Raw genomic sequence first — 18,795 nt, 5'->3', positions numbered from 1 at the left:
CACCTATCCATGTTCTCCACAGATGCTGCCTGACCCGCTGAGTTACTCCAGTACTCAGTGAAACGTCACCTACCCATGTTCTCCACGGATGCTGCCTGACCCGCTGAGTTACTCCAGCATGCAGTTCCTTGTGTTTGCTTTTTAAAGACCCTTGTTTCTCTGTGTTGCTAACGTCAATGCCCTCCCCATCTTGTGTTGTTACACGAAATGAAGACACCACGAAGAGGATTTCAGGTATTCTGTTCCACAGAATATGCACATTGCTGTATTTTCTGCTGCGATTCACAGTAATTATACAGTATAAAAGCAAATGTGGTGCAAGATAGAAGCAAGGCTGGGTCTCCAGCAGAACACATATCTCAAACACTTGGTATAAATACGCATGCTGCAATTTAACGCGTGTGTGTGTGTGTGTGTGTTTTTTAAAGTTGCAGCAAAGAAAGCAAGAACAAAAATAAACAATGCTAAGATGGAATAAGGTTGCTGACATTAGAGGAATGGGATGTGATTCTTTTGCATCGAAAATAAAACCCCTATCCTAGCGAGTAAACGGAGACATCTTGCAATGAGCTTAATAAATGTCATGACTAAGGCTTTAGAAGTTGCAGGGGGAATTAAGTAGCATAATTAATAAGGAGACCAGCATTTTCTTCGACGATACCAACAGAGTGAAGTGACTTTTAGTTGCAGACAGAGCAGAGCAGTGACCACTGGGCTTTGTGTTGACGGTTCCATCAGACTGCTTTTGCAGGCAATGTCGTAACGTAGAAATAAATGTTTTTGAAAAGGCTAAACATATGGCAGTCAATGGTCCGATCTGTACATTGCCGGTGTAGCAAGACACAGCTTGTCGGGTACAGTAAGACAACAGCTTGTGGAGAACTTGTACCCCACACTTGAGAGGGGAGGGGAGGGGGAGATTTCCTGGCGACTAGGCACCACCTTCATTATCAGTCACGTGTTTCACATCGCAAGAGCAGAGAAAGGTCTCTCGGTTCATCCCAAATAATCCAACACATCATCGAATGGGTTCAAATCCAAACTCAAAAAGAGAAAATTACAATGCTATAATTTCTTGTGCGCCCATTAGAAAAAAATACAAAAACAGTCACCCATTTTTAATTTCAACAATTGGGGGAATTTCCGGATTTTTTTCACCCCAGTCACGCAGACATGATAGTCGGATATAAAAATACGTTCTGAGTTACGAGCTTCAAATTACAATTGCCGTAAAAGGTACTATAACAAAGGGAAGAGTCAAAAGTTCAGTAGCTTTTCGTCATCTCGTAGGACTGTGGAAAGGCGGCAGAGTAGAACCCGGAACCCATGATGAGCGGCAGGATGCCAGCGTTGGGAACCACGTTCCATGACAGCGACAGAGTGATGTTCTCATTGCCCCTGAAACACACAACGCACACACACCACAGATGAGTTTCACAGCCAAACAACATCACGCCCACAGTGAAACTGAGGTGACAAGAAACGTTTTCACCCAGAGAGTTGTGAATTTGTGGAATTCTCTGTCACAGAGGGCAGTGGAGGCCGATTCACTGGATGGATTTCAAAGAGAGTTAGATAGAGCTCTAGGGGCTAGTGGAATCAAGGGATATGGGGAGAAGGCAGGCACGGGTTACTGATTGTGGATGATCAGCCATGATCACAATGAATGGCGGTGCTGGCTCGAAGGGCCAAATACCCTCCTCCTGCACCTATTGTCTATGTTTCTATTAGAGTCATAGAATCTTAGTGTGGATACAGGCCCTTGAGCCCAACTTGCCCACACGTCTCATTTACACTAATCCCACCTGCCTGTGATTATCCCTCCAAACCTGCCCTATATCCCATAAACCCGTATCCCTCTAAACCGGTCCTATCCATGAACCTGCCTAAATGGTTCTTAAAGATTGCAATAGTCCCAGCCTCAACTACCTCCTCTGGCGGCTTGTTCCATACACCCACCACACTTTGGGCTCTACCACACTCCCCAGAGGCCTGCCGTTCACTGTGTAGGTCCTGCCCATGTTAGACGTCCCAAAGTGCAACACCTCACATTTTTCTGCATTAAACTCCATCAACCATTCCTTAGTCCACCTGCCCATGCGATCAAGAACCTGCTGCAATTTTTGACTTTTGTATCGTCAGTAAACCTGCTAATCTTGCCCTGTATGTTCTCATCCAAATCATTGATGTAGATGACAAACAGTAACGGGCCCAGCACTGAACCCTGAGGCACACCACTAGTCACAGGCCTCCAGTCTGAGAAGCAACCTTCCACCATCACCCTCGGCCTCCTTCCATGCTGATAGTTTTCCATCCAACCATCAGTATCCTGCTCACTCAAACCTTCTTGCTCACCAATCAACACTGGGTCCCAAACTAATAACACATTTTAGGTAACCTCGAACAGCCCACCATTTCACCCCCACATCACCCTCTCTCTACTCTCTCCTCACCCCCACCCTTCCCCCTCTGCGTCCCACCCAGACTGCCACATATTCCACCCCTACTTTCTGGCCTCAAAATCCGCAGCTCTTCAAACCTGTCTCAAGCGTTATGTTCTTAACTCTGGTCTTTATGTAACCATCTGCATATCAAAAACCCTCCCTCACCCGTGACGACTTATTACCTGCCACACCTTGTCCTGCCTCTCCCTTTTTCCAGCCTTCTTCTCCTTCCCCCCCATAAATGTGAAGAAGGGTCTTGACTGAATCGTCACCTATCCATGTTCTCCACAGATGCTGCCTGACCCGCTGAGTTACTCCAGCACTCTGTGAAACGTCACCTATCCATGTTCTCCACAGATGCTGCCTGACCCGCTGAGTTACTCCAGCACTCTGTGAAACGTCACCTATCCATGTCCTCCACAGATGCTGCCTGACCCGCTGAGTTACTCCAGCCATGATTGAATGGCGGAGTAGACCTGATGGGCCGAATGGCCTCATTCTGCTCCTGGAACCTATGAAGTTTTGCAGATCATTGAACAGGTCAGGGTGAAATGTACAGATCACGCCCTGGTTCACGATTTACTGGCATTGCAAAATAAATAGTCACGGGGCCAGTATGATTTAATACACGTGACAAACACACAGGGAACATGCATCCAATACTAAGTGGTATCAGGAGTGCTTTGGCTTCAGCGTATGTTAACCAGTTGGTGGAGTTGCTCAGAAGCTCAACATTGACACCTGGAGACTCTTCATGGTACTGCGGGCATTAATCTGTTTCTCTATAAAAAATGCCGGGGTAAGAGACTGTCGGGCAGCATTACTGGATTAAAGGAATGGGTGACGTTTCGGGTCGGGCCCTTCCTCAGGCTCGGTTGCGAACTGTTCATTCTCCTTGGCTATTGGCTTTCTTCAAGCAGAGGCACTGTGATTTAACATCGCCGGCGCGGCTCGGCCGCGGGACCTAACAGTGCCCGGCGCGGCTCGGCCGCGGGGCCTTCCATCGCCCGGTATGGCCGCGGGACGGTTCAGTGCTCGGTGCGGCTCGGCCGCGGGGCCTTCCATCGCCCGGTGCAGCTCGGCCGCTGGACTTAACATCGCCGGCGCGGCTCGGCTGCGGGACGTTTCAGTGCCCGGTGCGGCTCGGCCGCTGGACTTAACATCGCCGGCGCGGCTCGGCTGCGGGACGTTTCAGTGCCCGGTGCGGCTCAGCTGCGGGACTTAACATCGCCGGCGCGGCTCGGCTGCGGGACGTTTCAGTGTCCGGTGCGGCTCGGCCGCGGGACTTAGCAGCGGCCACGGTGCCTTCCATCGCCCGGCGCGGCTCGGCCGCTGGACTTAACATCGCCGGCGCGGCTCGGCCGCGGGACGTTTCAGTGCCCGGTGTGGCTCGGCTGCGGGGCCTTCCATCCCCTTGCGGGGGCTGTGCGTGTCGGTTGCCTCGGTTGGGGTCGAGCTGCCTGTCCGTGGGCGGGGGGGGGAAGAGAGTGGAAGTTTTGTTGCCTTCCATCACAGTGAGGGGGTGTTTGGAGTCACTGTGATGGATGTTGGTGTTGGGGTCGTGGGGTCGTGGGGTCGTGTGTCCTGTGTTCTTTTCTTTTTTGCTGTGTCTTGTGACTGCTGAAATTTCGTTCGGTATTTATATCGAATGACAATAAAGTTCTGTTATGTTATGTTATTTACACAAGGATGTCACGCATTTTATTTAGATTTAGAGATACAGCGCGGAAACAGGCCCTTCGGCCCACCGAGTCCGCGCCGCCCAGCGATCCCCGCGCATTAACAATTTTTACATTTACCCAGTCAATTAACCTACAAACCTGCACGTCTTTGGAGTGTGGGAGGAAACCGAAGATCTCAGTGAAAACCCACGCAGGTCACGGGGAGAAGGCGCAACATGTCGTGGCCAGATGCACATGATCCCCATGTCCATCATTAGCAGAGTGAGGTCAGGCTGTGGTAACTGGGGTGGGTGGACAACCTCAGGAGATGCAACACCTTTGCACGTTCTTCCTGTGACCACCCACATCCCACAGACAAAGTGCAGGTGTCCCGCTGTGTTTGCCCCTGATATGTGGGGAGTGGATGAGGAAGTGGGATAACAGAGAACTGGTGTGAACGGGCGATCGCTGGTCGGTGTGGACTCGGTGGGCCCAGGGGCCTTTTCCCTGCTGTATCTTTCAATCATTGCATCATGAGCTGTGCTGCAGTAACGCTGATTGCTGGGTCTCAGTGACATCCACACATCCTCGCCGTATCTTAGATCTCAAACACCATGAACACCGGTGACACACAAGAGCCAAGCAATGTTAGTGTTAAACCTAAAGCACACCCCTGGCAGCACGTTCCAGGCCCCCACCCCCACCCCTGTAGACAGTACCCACTAATCCAGGCAGCGTTCTGGTGAACCTCCTCTACACCCTCTCGAAAGCCTCCACATCCTTACTGTGAACAGATGACCAGAACAGCACGCAATACTCCAAACACGGCACAACTAAAGTTCTATAAAGCTGCATCGTAACACCCTGACTCATACTCAGAAAGGCTTATTCTCAAGATTTAATGTTTATAGAAACATAGAAAATAGGTGCAGGAGGAGGCCATTTGGCCCTTCGAGCCAGCAGCGCCATTCATTGTGATCATGGCTGATCATCCACAATCAGTAACCTGTGCCTGCCTTCTCCCCATATCCCTTGATTCCGCTAACCCCTGGAGCTCTATCTAACTCTCTTTTAAATTCATCCAGTGAATTGGCCTCCACTGCCCTCTGTGGCAGAGAATTCCACAAATTCACAACTCTCTGGGTGAAAATGTTTTTTCTCACCTCAGTGTTAAATGGCTTCCCCTTTAGACTGTGGCCCCTGGTTCTGTGAGAGGGATCAGACTACATCCCTGAACACTTCTCACCCTTCAAACCTGTGACTAAACACACTACGAGGATTGACAATTGCATTAATACATTCAGTAATTCAGAGCAACTAATCAAATAAAACGGAATCTTAAAATGCCAACCACTAACATTCAAAACTTCTTCAAAACAGTAAATGGCCAAGAAAGCACACAAAGGCCTCTCCTTCCTTAAAAGGTGTAGGAAGTTTGGCATGGCCCCTACAATCCTCACCAGCTTGCACTGATGCACCGTCAAAAGCATTTTATTGGGATGGATCACAGGTTGGTTTGGGAACAGCTCCATCCAAGACCACTAGAAATCACAGCGCATTGTGGTCACAGCCCAGACCATCACACAAACCAACCTCCCTTCCACTGACTCCATCTACACCTCACGCTGCTTCGGCAAGGCCAGCAGCCCAGACCATCACACAAACCAACCTCCCTTCCACTGACCATCTACACCTCACGCTGCCTCGGCAAGGCCAGCAGCCCAGACCATCACACAAACCAACCTCCCTTCCACTGACCATCTACACCTCACGCTGCCTCGGCAAGGCCAGCAGCCCAGACCATCACACAAACCAACCTCCCTTCCACTGACTCCATCTACACCTCATGCTGCTTCGGCAAGGCCAGCAGCATAATCAAGGACCAGTCTCACCCCGGCCACTCCCTCTTCTCCCCTCTCCCATCAGGCAAGAGGTACAGAAGTGTGAAAACACACACCTCCAGATTCCAGGACAGTTTCTTCCCAGCTGTTATCAGGCTGCTGTCTGGAAACTGAACCAAGCAGGCCAACAACTATAGAGCTGTCCTGAACTACTACTCACCTTAACGGGGACCCCCAGACTATCTTTGATCGGACTTACTGCCTTTATCTTGCAGAAAAACGCTATTCACATTATTCCCTTTATTATATATCTAGACACGTGGACGGCTCGATTGTAATCATGTATTGTCTTTCCGCTGACTGGTCAGCACGCAACACAAGCTTTTCACTGTACCTCGGTACACGGGACAATAAACTAAACTCAGATTCAGTACTACATCAATGCCTGCCTTGTTTTAAGCCAGAGTAATGAGCTCTCCATCTATCATGTTAAGTTCCACACTAAATGTTAGTGCAAATTAATGGCAATGAATAAATGACAAATATTTGAACATCAGAATGAAAGGCTTTAGTTGTTTGCCCTGTGGCTGTTACAAACCCACATCTTTGTAAGAATCAGACCGTGCAAGGTCTGGGGCAACAGGGCTTGGTTAGGAGAATGTTCGCCAGTCATAAAACTCTGGGTTCCCTTTCACAAAACTCCAGAACAGCACAAAGGGAGTGTTGTAATCTCACGGAAGCCAGCGTTTGAACGACGAATCACTAAGATACCACGTTGTCTACTGATATAGTGTATTTTTAATTCGATGTTTCAAATCTCACGTCTGCCTGCTTCTGTGCCAAGTCATTAATTTCCTCTCACACAGTGCTATCACACGACACAGGCAGCATTCAACCCCCTACAATGGTTTAATGTGAGATTAATTAAAACTGCTTCGTGAAGGTAAATCGTTGAGTGGATAAACTTGCATAAATTGCTTACCTCAGGCCATTCCCATCATCAAAGAAGAAATACTTTGACTTCACATCTTTCATTTCCAGCTTGGTTTGGTCTCCACGAAGTATAATCTTGTCCCAGAGAACAACCTGGTTCAATGCCTGTGTTTACAGTAAGTTACAATCACTGGAATACAGAAAAGCAGTAACAACACGACACACACACACACACACACACAGCACAGACCTACAGCTGCTGGGAATCTGGAAAATACATTGCTGCAAAATGCCACGATCAATCAATATCTATGCAGACAATAGCTCTAACAGCATTAACAAAGTGGGTAGAATTACGGACAGTGAAGACGGTTATCAAAAATGCCAGCAGGATCTTGATCATCTGGGCAAGCGGGCTAAGGAATGGTTAATGGAGTTTAATGCAGATAAGTGCGAGGTGTTGTATTTGGGGAAGTCTACCCAGGGGAAGATCTTCACTCTAAATGTCAGGGCCGTGGGGAATGTTAGCAGTTGGGGCAGCACGGTGGCATAGCTACTGCCTCACAGCGCCAGAGACCCGGGTTTGATCCGGTGCTGTCTGTGCGGAGTATGGACGTTCTCCCCGTATGTTTCCTCCCACACTCCAATGACATGCAGGTTTGTAGGTTAATCGGCTTGGCGTAAATGTAAATTGTCCCTAGCGTGTGTCGGATAGTGTTAATGTGTGGGGATCACTGGGCGGCACGGACTCAGTGGGCCGAAGGGCCTGAATCCGCGCTGTATCTCTAAACTAAACTAATAACCTAAATACTCCAAAAGTGGCATGATCAAAGTCCTGTAAAGCTGCATGATAACTTGCTGAATGTCCCGGCCAATGAAGGCGAGCATACCACATGCCTTCTCTGCCGCGGAGAACATACTTACGTTATTTTTCGTTTTGTACTCTGCTGATAAATAAAGGAACAGTTGCTTGACATTCCAGTCAAAGATTGGCTTCAAATGTAGAAAGCAGTTAAAGAAAACAGAGAGAAGCAGGATGAGCAGGTGAGCTGCTCACCGATCACCGATCTCACGGCACAAACCAGCAGCCGTGGACGAAGGTGCTCAACCCCTCTCCGGCTTTGCACAAAGTTTACAGCTGCAATTCCTGGGAAATCTTTGGTAAAGTCTCTGGAAAAGTCAGAAATATTTACCCAGAGAGCTGACAAATATGAAGGATGATTCAGAAAACTATAAATTCCAATGATTGCACAGTGGAGCTGCTGCCTCACAGCGCCGGAGACCCGGGTTCCATCCTGACCACGGGTGCTGTCTGTATGGAGTTTGCACGTTCTCCCCATGACCTGCGTGGGTTTTCTCCAAGGACTTTGGTTTCCTCCCACACTCCAAATACTTACAGGTTTGTAAGATAATTGGTTTGGTATATCTGTAAAAATTGTCCCTGGTGTAGGATAGTGTGAGTGTGCGGGGATCGCTGGTCGGCGTGGACTCGGTGAGCTGAAGGGCCTGTTTTATAACTTACTGAAGCCAATTAACCTACAAACCCGCACATCTTTGGAGTGTGGGAGGAAACTGGAACATCCGGGGCAAACCCGCACAGTCACAGGGAGATAGTACAAACTCCGTACAGACAGCACACGTAGTCAGGATGGAACCCAGGTCTCCGGCGCTGTGAGGCAGCAACTCTACCATTGCGCCACCATGCCGACCTTTAAACCTGTATTCAGCAGAAATCTATATAAAAATTCCTGAAAGTTTGAGAACCACAGGTAGTTATTGACAAGCTCCTAAAACACTTGCTATATTAATTACATACAGGAATCATTTGGACACTAAGATGATAAACACAAAATGCTGGAGTAACTCAGCGGGTCAGGCAGCATCTCTGGAGAGAAGGAATGGGTGACGTTTCACAGAGTGCTGCAGTAACTCAGCGGGTCAGGCAGCATCTGTGGAGAACATGGATGGGTGACGTTTCAGAGTGCTAGAGTAACTCAGCGGGTCAGGCAGCATCTCTGGAGAACATAGATAGGTGACGTTTCAGAGTGCTGGAGTATCTCAGCGGGTCAGGTAGCATCTCTGGAGGGAAGGAATGGGTGACGTTTCAGGTCGAGACCCTTCTTCAGACTTTATCAAAATGATAACATTTCCAACGGTTGACATGTTGTGCTTGCTTGATGCAAGAATATACAAAGGATATCTGCAGACAGATCAAACGTGATCAATCCCAAGTCACTTCTTTCCCGGGGTCCCGTGAAATCTTCCACATTTTTCCTGCAACAGAAATCATTTGATTAGTTATTCCATAAAGCGTATTGGAGACATTTTTTAAATTGTTAATGCCAGCTGCAGACTGGTGCAGCAACACAATCAGGTTTTAATGTGGCATCGTTTGGGACCACCGTCATTAAGTCAGAAGCCTGTGGTTTCAAAACCCATTACAGCTGATGATGATACTTCACTGTCACTTGCACCTAGCTGAAATTCTTTGTGTTTACATACAAAATAGTCACCACAAAGCTACGTAAAGTACCCATCCCTCCTTGCCACCAACTCCCCCCCGCCCACCGCGTCCCCCTTAGTTCTCAGTACCCACTGACTGTCAAGTCAAGAATGTTTTATTGTCATATGTCCCAGATAGAACAATGAAATTCTTACGCTGCAGCACAACACAGTATGTAAACATAGCACACTGTAAACAATAATAATAAGTCTATTGTGGTTCGGAACTTATTTGAGGTTGTAGTGTTTAACAGCCTGATGGCTGGAGGGAAGAAGCTGTTCCTGAACCTGGACGTTAGAGTTTTTAGGCTCCTGTAGCTTCTTCCCGATGGCAGGGGTGAAATGAGTGTGTGGCCAGGATGGTGTGGGTCAGTGAGTGTGGTCAGGGTGGTGTGGGTCAGTGAGAGTGTGGCCAGGGTGGTGTGGGTCAGTGAGAGTGTGGTCAGGGTGGTGTGGGTCAGTGAGAGTGTGGTCAGGGTGGTGTGGGTCAGTGAGAGTGTGGCCAGGGTGGTGTGGGTCAGTGAGAGTGTGGTCAGGGTGGTGTGGGTCAGTGAGAGTGTGGTCAGGGTGGTGTGGGTCAGTGAGAGTGTGGCCAGGGTGGTGTGGGTCAGTGAGAGCGTGGCCAGGGTGGTGTGGGTCAGTGAGTGTGGCCAGGGTGGTGTGGGTCAGTGAGAGTGTGGCCAGGGTGGTGTGGGTCAGTGAGAGTGTGGCCAGGGTGGTGTGGGTCAGTGAGGGTGTGGCCAGGGTGGTGTGGGTCAGTGAGAGTGTGGCCAGGGTGGTGTGGGTCAGTGAGAGTGTGGCCAGGGTGGTGTGGGTCAGTGAGAGTGTAGCCAGGGTGGTGTGGGTCAGTGAGAGTGTGGCCAGGGTGGTGTGGGTCAGTGAGAGTATGGCCAGGGTGGTGTGGGTCAGTGAGAGTGTGGCCAGGGTGGTGTGGGTCAGTGAGAGTGTGGCCAGGGTGGTGTGGGTCAGTGAGAGTGTGGGTCAGGGTGGTGTGGGTCTCTGATGATGCCTGTTTGAGGCAGTGACTCCGGTAAATCACTTCGATGGTGGGGAGGTCAGAGCCAGTGATGGACTGGGCAGTGTTCACAACCTTTTGCAGTCACTTACTATTACTGTTACTGTTGTCCCAACATAACAATGGACCTTGCTCCCTGCTGGCCCAAGCCAGCTTTAGGATGTAGCAGGCTCATAGACAGTCTGCAAGTTAAGATTCTTAGAGGCAGCAGAACGTGAAGAAACACTGCACCCTCCGTGTAATAAACTTACCCGGTGCATAAACTTTGCAGCTCTCATTTTATAGCTCTGCCCTCTAGTGTTGGAAATCTCCACAGTGGAGTAGCTGAGCGGGTGAGGCAGCATCTGAGGAGAACATGGATAGATGGGAGCCTTCCTCAGACCTGATTCGGGTCCCAACACAAGACAGCACCTAGCTGTGTTATCCAGAATTTGAAATGATGTCTCTCATAATGTTATATACTTCTATCAGGTCTCCCCACAACATCTGTCCCCCAGAAATAAAAACAATCGAAATCTGTCCGACTTCTCCCTGCAGCCCATACTCCTTAATCACTGCATCATTCTCTAAACCTTCTCCAAACTCTCTCCACAGACTCCATGTGCTTCCTGTAATAGGGCGTCCAGAACTGCACACAATGCAATTTGGGCAGCACGGTGGCGCAGCAGTAGAGTTGCTGCCTCACAGCGAATGCAACGCCGGAGACCCGGGTTCCATCCCGACTACGGGTGCTGTCTGTACGGAGTTTGTACGTTCTCCCCGTGACCTGCGTTGGTTTTCTCCGTGATCTTCAGTTTCCTCCCGCACTCCAAAGACGTGCAGGTTTGTAGGTTAATTGGCTTGGTAAATATAAAAAATGTCCCTAGTGGGTAGAGGATAGTGTTAATGTGCGGGGGATCGCTGGTCGGCGCGGACCCGGTGGGCCGAAGGGCCTGTTTCCGTGCTGCATCTCTAAACTAAACTAAACTCTAAATACTCCAAATTTAGCCCAAGCAAGGTCCTGTAAAGCTGCATCCTGACTCAAACTCAATGCCCCAATCTATGAAGGCAAGCATACCAGGCACCTTTTTAACCATTCTATCCACTTGTATTACCATTTTGAACGGGGTTTTGAACTTGGGCCCCAAGATCCCTCTGTACATCAATGCTGTAGACTGCCACAGCTCTCCAGAAGATTTTATATCCACTGCCTTATGGGAGAGGGGAGAAGAGGGAACAATTGGGATGTAAGTGGTTCATGATGATGTTGGCTGCTTTCCCCAGGAGAGTTTGAAGTGTAGATGGAGTTAATTGTGGACGAAAGGGCCAATAGTCTGTGTGAGGGACAAGAAGCAAGGGTAATTTGTCATATGTCCCAAAATGGAACAATGAAATTCTTGCTTGCAACACAATAGATCGGTAAACATAGTACTCTGTAAACTCTACAATGAACAACAAAAACGTTCAGTATATAAAAGCAAAATAAAAGTGTAAGATAAAAACAATGCCCTCAAGTCTGTGTAGTATGGAGCTCACGCAGTGTGGGTCAGTGAGAGTGTGGCCAGGGTGGTGTGGGTCAGTGAGTGTGGCCAGGGTGGTGTGGGTCAGTGAGAGTGTGGCCAGGGGGGGTGTGGGTCAGTGAGAGTGTGGCCAGGGGGGGTGTGGGTCAGTGAGAGTGTGGCCAGGGTGGTGTGGGTCAGTGAGAGTGTGGCCAGGGTGGTGTGGGTCAGTGAGAGTGTGGCCAGGGTGGTGTGGGTCTCTGATGATGCTGGCTGTCTTCTTGAGGCAGCGACTCCAGTAAATCTCTTTGATGGTGGGGAGATGAGTACCATTTCTTTGCAATCTCCTTCATTCCTGGGCGTTTGGAGTTGCCAAACCAGGTCATGATACAACCAGTCAATACTCATAAAATCATGAGAGGAATAGATCGGGTAGACGCACAGTCTCTTGCCCAGGTTTGGTGAATCGAGGACCTGAGGACATAAGTTTATGGTGAAGGGGAAAATAATTTATAGGAATCTGAGGGGTAGCTTTTTCATACAAAGGGTGGTGGGTGTACGGAACAAGCTCTCAGATGAGGTAGTTGAGGCTGGGACTATCCTGACGTTTAAGAAACAGTTAGACAGGTACATGGATAGGACAGGTTTGGAGGGATATGGACCAAATGTGGGCAGGTGGGACTAGTGTAGATGGGGCATGTTGGTCGGTGTGGGCAGGTGGGACTAGTGTAGATGGGGCATGTTGGTCGATGTGGGACTAGTGTAGATGGGGCATGTTGGTCGGTGTGGGCAGGTGGGACTAGTGTAGATGGGGCACGTTGGTCGATGTGGGACTAGTGTAGATGGGGCATGTTGGTCGGTGTGGGCAGGTGGGACTAGTGTAGATGGGGCATGTTGGTCAGTGTGGGTGAGTTGGGCCGAAGCACCTGTTCCCACACTGTATCACTCCATGACTCTATAACTCTATCTGGATCATAAATCTAAACAAGGCAAAATATAAAATCTTGAGGCACAAATTGGTTATCGTAGATTGAGAAACAACAAGGTAAACAAGCAAAAGCTAACACTTAATGGATTAATACATAATTTATAACAAATGTTATTTTTTTTTAAATAATCCAACAGAAAAAGTTGACCAACTGGAGTTACCAAGGAAGTCATGATGCAGCCTTGGAGGACTTTGGTCAGGCTGCACTAGGAATATTGTGTGCACTCTGGTCACTCCATTACAGGACGGGTGTGGAGGCTTTGGAGAGGGGGCAGAGGTGGTTTACCAAAATGATGCCTGGATTAGAGGGTTCCAGCTACAGGGAGAGGTTGGATTAGAGGGTGTGAGCTACAGGGAGAGGGTGGATTAGAGGGTTCCAACTACAGGGAGAGGTTGGAGAGGGTGCAGAGGAGGTTTATCAGAATGATATCTGGATTAGGTGCTATTAGCTACATGGAGAAATCGAACAAACTTGGATTGTTTTATCTGTAAAAAAAGGATGCGGGGAGACGATCAAAGTATATTTATCGGGATGCATCAGAGCTTGGTTTGGGAATAGCTCCATGCAAGATCGGAAGAAATTCCAGGGAATTGTGGAGGCAACCCAGAACATCACACAAACCAACCTCCCTTCCATTAGGGTTATGGTTAATGACTTCTATAACTTCAGATAGCCCTTGCTTTCACACTCTCTCCATCCCCTCCCCAGTTCTCCCACCAGTCTTACTGTCCCCGACTACATTCCATCTCTGTCCTGCCCCCTCCCCTGACATCAGTCTGAAGGGTCTCGACCCGAAACGTCATCTATCCATGTTCTCCAGAGATGCTGCCTGACCCGCTGAGTTACTCCAGCACTCTGTGAAACGTCACCTATCCATGTTCTCCAGAGATGCTGCCTGACCCGCTGAGTTACCCCAGCACTCTGTGAAACGTCACCTATCCATGTTCTCCACAGATGCTGCCTGACCCGCTGAGTTACTCCAGCATTCTGTGTCTACCTCCCTTCCATTGACTCTATTCAGTGTACAAAGTAGTGCAATTCCATTCCTGTAGCTTTCTCGTAAGCTGGCAGAAGTTGCCTTTCCCCATGTGGTGTGTTTAGTGAGTGATCAGTGCTGAATGTGCACAGATCTCCAACTCAAACATTATCACAAAATGTAATCAACCAAACTTCGGAGGCAGGCTAGGTAAAGAATGAACTCGACAAAAAATCTGACATTATTACAACGTACAAAGCCTGTGTCGATACTAACCAAATTAAATAAGCTCTTTTGCAAGCTAAATTTATAGACACAAGACGAAGGAACAGCAAACCCTGAGGCTATATAGTTTCCTTCAATTATTGAGATCACTGCAGGTGGCAACTTTACAGCTGCACTCACATTAAACATTGTCTTCCAGTAATTACTACATTGTATTTACAACATTCAGACATCAACAATGTTGTTTTACTCTCAATACACCAGCAATTACACAGAAGGCAACAATACCGGCCCTTATCACTGAGGCAACATCTGAACAATATTTCAAGAGAGTTAGATAAAGCTCTTAAAGATAGCGGAATCAAGGGATATGGGGAGAAGGCAGGAACGGGGTACTGATTGTGAATGATCAGCCATGATCACAATGAATGGCGGTGCTGGCTCGATGGGCCGAATGGCCTACTCCTGCACCTATTGTCCATTGCCTATTGTCCACCACTTCTCACATTTCAAGAATTCATATCTACTATTCCCTTACTAACAATAAAATCTGTCATTACGTGGAGGACAGGGCAGCAAGGTGGTGCAGCGGTAGAGCTACTCGAGGTACTGCCAGAGACCCGGGTTCCATCCTGACTACGGGTGCTGTCTGTACGGAGTTTGTACGTTCACCCCGTGACCTGCGCAGGTTTACTCCGGGTGCTCCGGTTTCCTCCCACACTCCAAAGACGTACAGGTTTGCATGTTAATTGGCTTGGTGTAAATGTGAATTTATCCCTGTGTGTAGGATAGTGTTAATGCGTGGGGACTGCTAGTCGGTGCGGACTCAGTGGGAAAAGGGCCCATTCCCACGCTGTTTCTCTAAACTACAATTTCCACCAGGAAATATTGGTACGGCCTGTCAGCATCAACAGTTTTTGTCAGATTTAATAAAGCAGAACTGACAACTCAGTATTCAAGGCTGCAAGCTGCTCCAACAGATTATTTGTTGCTCCAGTAGTATAAGAAAATAACTGCAGATGCTGGTACTAATCGATTTATTCACAAAATGCTGGAGTAACTCAGCAGGTCAGGCAGCATCTCGGGAGAGAAGGAATGGGTGACGTTTCGGGTCGAGACCCTTCTTCAGATCCTTCTGAAGGGTCTCGACCCGAAACGTCACCCATTCCTTCTCTCCCGAGATGCTGCCTGACCTGCTGAGTTACTCCAGCATTTTGTGAATAAATCGATTTGTTGCTCCAGATTCCACGATCCACTCTCTCCGTTCCAGACAAGCAGTTTACCCAAATAAAGAAAAGGCAAGTGGTGGGTGGGGCACTGGAGTTTGCGTGTCACTTTGCACAGGTGTGAAAGTTAAAGGCATACGTTGATGTCATTGAGAGAGGAGAGCATAGGCATTTCTCCATGACTCCACTGGGCTAGTTTTTGTTTTCCACACTGGTGGGCTGCCAGGTAATGTTGCCAACTTCCTCCCTCCCAAATACGGGACAAGGCGACGTCACTGCCCCACGCCCCGCCCAGTCCAGCCAGCGGCCACGGGCTCCCGCTCCAACAATGGCGGCCGCCCGGGTCGGGAGGCGGGTTGCTACGCAACCTCTGATTGGTGGCACCCGGGCCTACAGTGCCCCGCCCTACAGCGGTCCCCGGGCCTAGTGTCTCCCGGGCCTACAGCGTCCGGGCCTACAGTGTCCGCCGAGCCTACAGCGTCCCGGGCCTACAGTGTCCCCCGGGCCTACAGAGTCCGCCGAGCCTACAGCGTCCCGAACCTATAGTTCAGAGATACAGCGCGGAAACAGGCTCTTCGGCCCACCGAGCCCGTGCCGACCAGCGATCCCCGCACACTAACACTATCCTACACACTTGGGAAAGTTTACAATTTTACCAAAGCCAATTAACCTACAAACCTGTACGTCTTTGGAGTGTGGGAGGAAACCGGTGCACCCGGAGAAAGCCCACAAACTCTGTACAGACAGCACCCGTGGTCAGGATGGAACCTGGGTCTCTGGCGCTGTGAGGCAGGAACTCTACCGCTGTGCCACCGTGCCGCCGAGAGTTGCGTTCTCTCACAGGGTTGATATAAAAGATACCTTGATAAATGTTCTCTACTTCATGGCCACCCACGCTAAAGTCCTGCTATCTCCACTACGTGTGGAAGCCCACAGTGATCTGTAAGCCGGCTGGTGTCATGCAGCAGCTAGGTTACGCAAGTAGTACCACGTACCTTGAGCCATGCCACCTCCCTCTATCACCGTCCGATGAGTTTTCCAAAATACATTCCCATTTTTTCCACTTGCTCATAAGACTTTGAACCACTCGGAGTTGGAATCGGAACAGCATTAGCAAACAGCTGCAGACTTTAAATAAAAGCTGGTCAGCTCACGCCCCACAGCAAACCTGGTTGGTATTTTCAGATGACCTAGCGAACAGGCTACGCAAAGAAGAGAACACAAAGGCACACTGAGGCACCTCCTGCTTCAACAGCAAGACCAGTGAGTGATCGAGCTGAATGTGGTGAATACCCTGAGGGAACTGGACTCTGGAGATGGGACACTGGATGGAACAAAGAAATCCCACGAGGACAATATAACGTGTTGTTCGAAGGTTGGCACAAATGCTGGAGCAACTCAGCGGGTCAGGCAGCATCTCAGGAGAGAAGGAATGGATGACGTTTCGGGTCGAGACCCTTCTTCAGAATGAAGATGGGTCTCAACCTGAAACGTCACCCATTCCCTCTCTCCCGAGATGCTGCCTGACCCGCTGAGTTACTCCAGCACTCTGAAACATCACCTATCCATGTTCTCCACAGATGCTGCCAGACCCGCTGAGTTACTCCAGCACTCTGTGAAACGTCACCTATCCATGTTCTCCACAGATGCTGCCTGACCCGCTGAATTACTCCAGCACTCTGTGAAACGTCACCTATCCATGTTCTCCACAGATGCTGCCTGACCCGCTGAGTTACTCCAGCATTTTGTGTCTCCCTTCGATTTAAACCAGCATCTGCAGTTTTTTTCCGACATTCGTAACGTGTTGCACTTACAGCGGCACAGTGACGTAGCTGGTAGAGCCGTTGCCTCACACCATCACATCAATCTTGACCTCGGGTACTGTCTGTGTGGAGTTTGCACGTTCTTCCTGTGACTGCACAGTGGTGGTCCGGTTTCCTCCGGGTTTGTAGGTTAACTGGCTGTCTGTAAATTGCCCCTAGTGTGTAGGCAGTGGTGTAAAAGTGGGATAACATGGAACTGGTGCGATCGACAGTCGGCCTGGGCTTAAAAGCCTATTTCCAAGCTGTGCCAATTTGAGAAACTTCAACAAGCTATTGATACTGTCTCATTTCCCAGCTGCGGTGAAGGGTTTTCAACCCAACACCTTAACTCCGCTTCTCCTTCCACAGATACTGCCCAACCTGCTGAGTGTTTCCGGTATTTTCTGTCTGTATTTAGGGTGCATCAATTAGGTGGTTATGGAAAAATGCAAGAACCAAGAGCAGAGCAGGCGGGTCAGGGCCACAGAAACGCAATCAGACCACAGCTGGCCGATCGCCTTGGCACCTTCCTGTGCCGTCTCAACTCACTTTCCACCGGAAAGGCCATTCGACCCATCAAGCCCGGCCTACTGTGCCATGCAGATCACTTCCCTCAATACCCTTATAAATGGATCCTTTGTAAAATCCCTCATTAAAATATATCGACCCCCACCTTGAATATACCAAGTGATCTTAGTCATAGAGCTGTACAGCACGGAAACAGGCCCTTCGGCCCACCTCGTCCATGCCAACTAAGTTGGTATCCCATTTACAAGCTGAAATATATATTTTGGAGGGATATCTCCAACATCCCTCTTAGAATGATATTCCTTCTCTCCAGAGATGCTGAGTTGCTCCAGCTTTGTGCTATCTGGTTTAAACCAGCATCTGCAGTTCCTTCCTACACACGTACTGTATAATATATACACTAAAGGATATAAACACATATCCCACTAAATCCTTCCTATCCATATTTGTGCCCAAATGCCTTTTAAAGGTCGTAATAGTATACGTGCTTGTACAGCTTCCTCTGGCAGCTCGTTCCAGATACGGACTACCCTCCGAGCAAAAAATGTGTTCCCGCTGCTGCAGCCTCTTGTCGAGAACTCTAAACATTTACCACTCTGCGGGTGAAGCAATCTCTCATCTCTGACTCAACGGCAAACTATTTATTTTGAACAATGACTCCTGTTTTCCTCCCGAAAAAGGTAATCAAACTCTGCATCTCCCAGATAAGGCCTATTAGGAATTGTGCACGTTTCAATTCTGTTCTCGCCCGGCCACAGTTCGAGTTCTGCACGTCACATCACTGCAGGGAATGAGCTGGAGAGTGCAAAAGAGATTTGCAATCAGAACGACAAATTTGTAGCCATAAATAAACAATTGGATGAGAAAGGATTGGCCTTTTTAAAACGGGGAGGCCAAGGGGAGACAACGGAGTTGTACGCAATGATGGCACGTGTTTAGATGACACCAGCCTCTAAAACGTTAACAGCTCAACTTTCACATTTTTAGAATTGATGTTGATTTTATACTTTTTGGCTAATAGTTTGTTAAATTAGTTGATTGGTCACAAACTGAAAACAGCTGAGGGGGTATATTTATGGACAAGAATGGTTGATTTGTAATTGATAAGTATACTGGAACCTTTTGTATACAAAAACAGCACAATATGCAACATGAGAGGCCTAGATACAGTAAAT

The 18,795-nt window shown here is 48.8% G+C and overlaps 1 protein-coding gene across 1 annotated transcript in view; it reads right to left on the bottom strand.

Moving 5' to 3' along the window:
- Positions 1-228: 228 nt before the first annotated feature.
- The window catches only part of spcs3 (signal peptidase complex subunit 3), a 38,639-nt gene continuing 20,072 nt past the window's right edge, over positions 229-18,795 (bottom strand). The window contains exons 2-5 of the mRNA XM_078397079.1: positions 9,080-9,153; positions 7,804-7,880; positions 6,929-7,044; positions 229-1,398 (exon numbers count right to left, since the gene is read on the bottom strand). Of these exons, the coding sequence (XP_078253205.1) occupies positions 1,266-1,398; positions 6,929-7,044; positions 7,804-7,880; positions 9,080-9,153 (400 nt within the window). The 3' untranslated portion in view covers positions 229-1,265. The remainder of the gene's footprint in view (positions 1,399-6,928; positions 7,045-7,803; positions 7,881-9,079; positions 9,154-18,795) is intronic.

This window comes from Rhinoraja longicauda, chromosome 3 (assembly GCF_053455715.1).
Source record: "Rhinoraja longicauda isolate Sanriku21f chromosome 3, sRhiLon1.1, whole genome shotgun sequence".
Lineage (NCBI taxonomy): Eukaryota > Metazoa > Chordata > Chondrichthyes > Rajiformes > Arhynchobatidae > Rhinoraja > Rhinoraja longicauda.
Note: the sequence above shows the minus strand (reverse complement) of the source record. Positions and strands in the feature narration are given on the sequence as shown.